General features: G+C 41.0%; 1 protein-coding gene across 2 annotated transcripts; it reads left to right on the top strand.

The window, feature by feature from the left end:
• Nucleotides 1-3942: 3942 nt before the first annotated feature.
• LOC118231402 (BTB/POZ domain-containing protein 17-like) lies at nucleotides 3943-7354 on the top strand. Of its 2 annotated transcripts, none has more exons than XM_035425164.1 (2): nucleotides 3943-4077; nucleotides 5180-7354. In XM_035425164.1, exons 1-2 carry the CDS (start codon nucleotides 4030-4032, stop codon nucleotides 6428-6430), a joined length of 1299 nt encoding a protein of 432 aa, XP_035281055.1. In that variant the 5' UTR covers nucleotides 3943-4029; the 3' UTR covers nucleotides 6431-7354. The 2 variants fall into 2 exon arrangements, with proteins under 2 accessions (XP_035281055.1, XP_035281054.1); XM_035425163.1 differs by having other exon boundaries at nucleotides 3945-4077; nucleotides 5177-7354.
• The last annotated feature ends 826 nt before the right edge of the window (nucleotides 7355-8180 follow it).

The following is an 8180-nucleotide window of genomic DNA, read 5'->3' on the forward strand; positions in this document are numbered from 1 at the left end:
GGTGTGAATCATCCCATTTAATGTGCGCATTTTGTTTCTTAGTTCTTGGAAGGATTAAATTACACACTGCATATTGTGTAGTGAATAATAGACATTAAACCACATAGAGCTGGTATATTATTTGTTTCGTTAATTATTTCACAATATAATTAGACTGATGATGAAACTCGTGATGATTTGTCAAATATCACGGGATGATTAACAAACTTTGTGGCCTAGCACAAAGCAGGCTAAAGCAAAATCCACCTTGCACTGTTTAGTTTTAAACGAGACATTATTGAAATCACTTCAGAAAGTATGATGCACCTTAATGCAATGGAGGATTTTAATACATCTATGGCCCTTTTTACTGGCCTACTTTTCGCACAGCAAGTTACAAAAACCCAAAATGAAGCTGCGATAGCCAGGTCTAGGCTTTAGGGCCTAGATTATTCTCATGACAAGCACCTAAGCCAGCTCATCAGCCCTTTTTATTTTTTAATTTTTTAATTTTTTTAACGTTTTCAGCTAATAATTTCCTTTATTGTGTAATTCTCCTCTGCATTCAATATTTGGGTAAATTACTGCAAATACATATAGCTGATTTTGGGATTTTAAATGTATTATTATTATTATTATTATTATTATTAATAATAATAATAATAATAATAATAATAATTTTTATTTATTTATAAAACTCTGCATATCACGTTTGTGCAGTGCTTTACAGTTATTATACTATAACAAACATTTTCTCAATAAAATAACTCCATGCTTCACTGCTAAATGTAACAAATGGTTAAGTAATGATTAAACAACTTTTTTACAAATGGAATTATTTTGTTCCCACAGGTATGAGTGTGTGTGTGAATGGTATGTGTGCCTTGTGATAGATTGTCAGCCTGTCCAGGGTGTATTCCTGCCTCCCGCCCAATGCACGCTGGGATAGGCTCCAGCACCCCACGCGACCCTGCCCAGGATAAATGGGTATAGATAATAAATGGATGAATGGATTATTTTGTTCCAGGTATGTAATGTCAATCACTACATTGGCAGCCATCTTGAATTGCTTTGGTTTGTGCAGGTTTGCAAAACAAAATATGGATATTGTGTATGGGATGTTCTATTTTCTTATTATATTAATTTTTTTCTAGGTCTGGATTTATATTTGTTTCTCTGTGATGTGGATATATTTTTTTAATTTTGTGACTGTACTACCAACCTCTTCGGCAGCCCGTTTTGTGGTTGTCAGAACCAGCTCACATGCTTAATAATAATAATAATAATAATAATAATAATAATAATAATATTATTATTATTATTATTATTATTATTATTATTATTATTATTATTATTAAGACATTTTACCTCTGTGTCATTCTGTGTGTGGTCAAGGTTGCCAGACTGTTTCAGTAATATTGCTAGTTCATTGAGTTAGACGTTGAACGGTGCTGGGCTGTTTTAAGTCTGCTGATCAGACTGAACATCCACACCCTGGAGGAAATAATATACCTGTTATTTGGCTGCCAGTCGTCATGTCTTTACACCCTGTTCCACTTAAAATAACTTGTTGTGCCCATTTTAAACAGGAGCTTTTTGTAAATTTGTGAAATTGTTTGTTATTTTGCTTGGCATGTTGAGTGATTCAGGTTTTTTTTAACATAAAATTAAATTGACTTAATGAACCTTTCCCTTCTCTGCAACATCATCTATCCAATTGGGAGGTTACAGACTGGTATCTGTGTCCTTATAAACACTTGTCGCTAAGACACTCATTCCTGTTTTACCTTCTAGTCCACTAAATGACCTGCATAGCCACGCCAGCCAAGGAACTGCACATGTCTGATCAGCGAAGGGTCTTACTGTTGTGCAATGTGATAGGGAAAATCTGTTGAACTAAAATCTATCCTTTCTGGGCCACACAGACTGATTATGCCTTGAACCCTCAGGAATCCTGACCACTGTTTTAGCATTGACGGGATTTGGTTTCCGACCGTGGGGCACATCACAGCACAAACAAACCAGTGCTTTAAGTTACCCTTCCCTTGAGCCCCACAAATGTGCTTTTTTAAAAATATTTTTAAATATGTCCAATCTCCACCCGAATCTGGAATGTCCCATTCGCGGACTATGCACCCCCGCTGCCGGCTCGGGAGAGTTGTAGACAATCCACGGTTCTTCCGCTACACGCCTACCTACCGGACGAATGGTTCTGCCCTCTGCAGCCACAAGCCGCGCACGCGGAGGAGGCAGAGTAGACCCATTCACATGCGGGTGCAGAGAGCTAACCATGGGAGTCACTCGAGCAATAAACAATGCCGGCTAGCCCGACCAACTGTTTTCCTCCCATATCCCTGAGCGAAGCCAATTTCGCGCCGCTCCTGTGGGGCTGCCGGACACCGTCGGATTCAGTCTGAGGCAACGGTGTTCCCTTGTGCGCCGCATGCCACACTTTTACCAAGTGAGCTGTCCAGCCGCTCAATAAAAATGCTTATTTTTTTATTTTTATTTTTTTGTCAACTGAGAATTCTCATCACTATTACTCTGAGTGAATTCAACATAATTAATTTAGTATACGCATATAGGATATATGCCAGAGTCCACGGAAGACTATATTAAAGCTCAGGGTATAGGAAGGCCTTATAGGCTGGGGAAGATTTTAAATAATAATAAAATGTTGAGCTTGAAAATATGACAGCGGTGCCGTGGCTTCCCAGTAATGCATTGCGTAGTGTCAGATTACCCAGCACACCACTCTCCTGCCGTCTCTGTGGAGATCATACAGACACAGGGGGCTCATTGTGTTGATGAACCCACAGTTTCTCTGCTAGAGGTCACAAAGCTCTATGCATACCACCAGACTAGCTGCCCTTGGCCTCGCAAGTGTGCACGTGGTCTCTCTCTCTCTCTCTCTCTCTCTCTCTCTCTCTCTCTCTCTCTCTCTCTCTCTCTCTCTCTCTCTCTCTCTCTGTTTGAACACACAGGCACAAACAGAGGAACACATGCAATGCTACAATGTGTTACTAATATAAATGGTGAAGTGCACTCCCATGCTACATAGGAGTGGAAGCAGTGTGGAGCATTGTCGTCGTAGAGTCAGTGCTCCACGTGGTGTCAAAGTGGAGGAGGACCACTGATTCGAGGCAAAGCTGCAAGTGGGATGAACACAATGTCACCCACATGACTGCAGAGTTAATGTTTGACTTTCCTATGAGTAAGACCAGGGCTGACGTGCTTTGGGGGAAACGCCACAGATGTGAGTCACACCAGATCTACCCCCCACTCCAACCTTTTTAGCATTTTCATGCCCTTTGAATTGGACTGTGGTTCAGACCCTTATCACTCAAATGTGAAACATCACAGCCTATCAGGAGAAATCTATTACAGTCTCTTTCTGTCTCTCTCCCTCTCTCTTTCTTTCTCTGTCTCCCTTTCTCTCTCTCCCTCTCTCTTCCCCTTTCTCTCTCTCTCTCTGCAAGAACTTTGGAGTATATTCTGTGCTTTGACAGACTTTGACAAGAGTCTATTTATCTTTAGTTTTGGGCTTAACATCTGTACAATATTGCACTTGAAATGTGATTCCTATATCTTTATAGTTACTGTGGTTAGTAATAATAACAGATGCATGTTTCTTCACCTGTCGGCAATCCATAAAGGCATTGTGGTTTCAGTGGGAACCATCACCACCTGGTGGCCGATATAGAAAGCTTCACTTTGCCTCCATTTCAGTTCTAATTGTTTATCTGTGCTACAGAACATTTATTTATCTTCATTTATAGTTATTTTATAAGTTTACTTAATTTTACTTAACATCTAATCATGCCATTTCAAATATTCTATCAAAATCAGTCAAGTTCTTGGCTCACCCTTGTTCTCAGTGGTGATATAGTCTAAAAGGAAACTGAAAGTGTATTTTTGTGACTGAACAGGTTTTGATTTCTTTTGATTTTTCTTAGAGGGCTAATCCTGACACACGAGCATGACAGTGTATTAACACAGCACGACTAACTGACTCTCTCTTTCTCTCACACACACACGCCAACACGCAGCATGAAGAAAAATAGGACCGTGGTGAAAACAGAACCATGCTCTGAAGAGGTAGGCTGTCGATCTAATCACTGCTCACATGCTACATTTTACTAATATGCTCATTATGTAAAACATTTCTTATGACTATCAAAAAGACACAGGAGTAACAAAACCATTTTGCTATTTAAATTGAATTTGCTAATTGTGAAATATGGAGTTCAGTTCAAGTCAGGTTTATTTGTGCTTTGTACAAAGATTCTTTCACAACAATGCTTTACAGAAGCGGGAAATACAAGAAATTAGTCAAGACTGAACGTGAACTCCCTAAAATCCAGCAGGCTTGGTAAAAAAAAATTGTAATAATTTAAAAAAATTTATAAAGAACTCAGCAGTGGGAGGAAAAATGCTCAAACTGTGGTGATATAAATAAATAAATAAATAAATAATTAAATGAAAACTTCCTGGTTTAAAGAAATCTTATCGGGAACCCGGATATAGAGGAAAGCCTATCCTCTGCTGGCCCGCCCAGTGTCAATACTAAAAGATTAGTGACATGGCAATATGCAGAGAACAGAGAGACTGTAGGAGCAAATAGGCAGTGGATTGGCAGATTTTAGCCTGAAGCATAAACTGGGGAGCTGGAGCTGGGTCGGTCCATAATCTTAGGGTGGGAGAAAGGGAATAGAACAAAAAGGCAAATGGATTACCAACTTACTAATTATTTAGTGAAGTAAATCAGAAATAGTCATCTGACTGCAGTAAGGAAATGAGTTGCATGAGATTTTGAACCAACTTTATTGGTTGTTGGAATAGGTTTCTTTGCAGATGACAAAGAGGTATAACCTTTACAAATGAAGGCGACCAACCAATATTCTTTCTAAAATATATAGATGCAAATACATATTTTACATTACATTCATTCATTTGGCAGACGCTTTTATCCAAAGCGACGTACAAGAAGTGCATTTTCATGATCGTAGACAACTGCTGAACACGGGTTCAGTAAGGTACAGTTACTTATTTTGTACAGCTATTTCTAGCCGAGAACGATTTTTAAAGACATGTATTTGAAATAATGTCTGTTCTTGCGTTCTAGTATGGCTTCTCTGTGAGATTGGCAATGGGTTCCACCTGATTTGATATTAATTAATTGATATTTGATACTAAGCAGGTTGGAGGGGAAACGTCCTGCGTGGTGGAGCACCGGGACGAGCTCGTCGCCAAGTTCTCCGACCTCTACTGGAACGAGGACTTCAGCGACGTGGAGTTAGTCATCAACGAGACGCAGAGGCTGAAGGCTCACCGGATGGTCCTGGCCCTCGGTAGTGACGTCTTCCGCCAGATGTTCTCTGGAGGTTCCTGGCGAGAGGCCGAGGAGAAGGAGGTGGCTCTGACCGAGGACGAGAGCTGCGTGGAGCACATGGACGCTTTCCTCCAGTACTTCTACACCGGCACCATATCCATCCATGCTGAGAACCTCTTCCCTCTCCTGATTCTGACGGATAAGTACAACGTGAAGGCCCTGAGGCAGTGCTGCAAGCAGTTTGCCCTGCAGAACTTCAACGCGGGCTCCGTTGGGAGGGCGCTAGCCTGGTGGAGGAATGCAGAGCGATTGGGCTTCCAGGAGCTGGAGAGAGCCTGCCGTCGCTTCGTGACGCTCAACGGGCTCGTCCTTGCCGTCTCCTCCGATTGGCTCTCCCTGGAGCTCGAGCGCCTGCTCGTTCTGCTGCAGAGTGACAACCTTCAGGTGGAGAATGAGTTCCAGCTCTTCCACGCCGTCAAGCGCTGGCTCCTCCACAATGAGGTCAAGGAGAATGGAGTCTTGGAGAGAGTCCTGGAGCATGTTCGCTTCCCGCTGATGTCCCCCCTGGAGGTATACAACGCCTCCTACACCGACATGTTGCCGGCCTGTGTAAGGGACACGTTCCTGGCGGAGTCCGCCCTGACTTACAAGGTCAACTCTCTGCCCATGGAAGCTATCGGCCTTACCCACGACCTCCAAGCACCGCGATTCTCCATGAGAATGTACACTTCTGCCAATTTTGGCTGCTCTCGCAAGATAGAGGGTTTCTACTCTGCTCAATCACTAAGTACTGACTTCACTACAATGCTCTTTCAGTCCAAAACCACATGGAAGATTTATCCGAGATTTAACTCGTCCTGGATATGCAGAATTGAAGAGTGTAGCCTTCTTAATGACGGGAACCATGAACACCAGCTGTGTGTGCTAATGTACAGAAACGTAGCCGACACCTGGCTAGCCTGCGATTACGAGACGTATCTCATCCCTCACTACCAGGACGTGAATCTGGAGGGGCTGTTTGAGAAGTTTGAGACAAACAAATGCGTTCACAACAATACACTCTTTGTGCATCTATTTGGAAAGACCCGTTGGGGAAAATTTGCTGTGGAACTACCATGAGGAGCAGCTACAGGTTTCAATAGAAAAAATTGTGCAAGTCGCTCAGGATAAGAGTGTCCACTAAATGCCTGTATTGTAATGTAATGTCAATGAAGGTTTTTCATTAAAAAATTGTAATGATAATTGGGCAAATGATCACTGCATACTTTTGGGACAATTTCTTGTGGGACTATAGTTGGAATTTGATTTAAACTAGTAAAGTCACAGCTTTTTGGAACTGCTCAAGGATTCAGCATGAAGGGGAATTGCTCGCATATATATATATATATATATATATATATAGTTGAAGAAATGCTTTTTTATTTTTCACACTTTATCAGTTGCTCTTGAATGTAAAGCAAATAAATTATGAGGTATCAAAGCCTTACCTACCAGTCTCTACTGCAGTAGCTTCAGTCAGTGCCTTGACAACATTGAGAACAGAATGGCTGAGAACTTCTGCATAATTTCTCTTTCCTTTCTAGTTCCGTGTCACTGTGGGTAAACACAGTCTGTGTAAATGTGTGAGCAAATATGTCTTCTCCTTCCCTGTTTGAATTTCCGTACGTATTTTTGTCAATTTGTTCAGGAGAAAACGCTGACAGTGCAGAATCAGTAGGCGTGTCTGCTATACAGAAGGGAGTTTGCATAGCTGGTTGTGGGGGAAGAGGCTTGGGTTCTGTTTTTTTTTTGACAGAGGGACCTGTTTATTCAGCAGTTATCCCTTTGAAGATTCGTTTTAAATAACTTTTTTCTTGGCCCTAACCTCTGTTTTTTCTTTATGAATTATAACATTACCCAAAATATGCTTGCTTTGATTTCGATATTAATATATTAATAGGCCAATGAGGAATCATCTCATTTTCTTATAATGCCACCTGATCTGCTTGGCTTGTTTAATACATGCAAATAATCATTTCAATAAACTTTTCACATCAATATCAATGACTGTTCTCTTGTTCTTCATACATGGTACCTCATATTGTAAGTACTCAAAAAACTATTTACTTATAGGCTATATATCTGGTGTACATACCTTATATTACAGTGAGCTGCATAATGTTGGGGACAGAGACTTATGTTAACAGAAGACCAGGAAGATCAAGAGGAAGAAGACAAAAACCATGTGTTGTCTAGCCAGAGAAACCACCTTAAAACTGCGCCACAACTACAGGAAGAACTCAATGCAACTAGAAAGAATTCTGTTCTGTTCTCCATACTACAGTGTAACAGTGACCACGATCTGCCGGTATTAGCCAATGGGATTAGGCTACCTGTGGTTTTAAAAAACTTACAGATAAGTTTAATCGTAAATAAAGCCAAAGAAGGTTATTTTAAGGAAAGCTGCATCCAAGATTATTTTTTTAATTCTTCTCTGTAAGGTTTTTTTTTTTACAAAAAGAACAGGTTGCCTACTACTTTTGGCCTGTAGTACATATAGGTGAATTTGGAAGGTAATTCTGAAATTAGGGCGCGACCGGTGTGGGAAGTGCCCATATATTGTATAACAAGACCAGGTTAAAACCTAGTATATGGCTGGACCTAACACACGTGATCCGGCTGACCAATGGTGTAACTTCATAACTCGGCCGACCAATGGTGTAACTTCATAACTAGGCCGACCAATGGTGTAACTTCATCAGACAGTCACTCAGTCACAGACATTTGCGTTTGTAGGGCTGGCCCCGCTGTTGCGTTCCAGCCAAAAATAGCAAGTGCTACATAAATACTGCAGATTAATAGTGAGTGTAAATCCTACTGTGGCCTGAAG

This window comes from Anguilla anguilla, chromosome 7 (assembly GCF_013347855.1).
Source record: "Anguilla anguilla isolate fAngAng1 chromosome 7, fAngAng1.pri, whole genome shotgun sequence".
NCBI classification, from domain to species: Eukaryota; Metazoa; Chordata; class Actinopteri; order Anguilliformes; family Anguillidae; genus Anguilla; species Anguilla anguilla.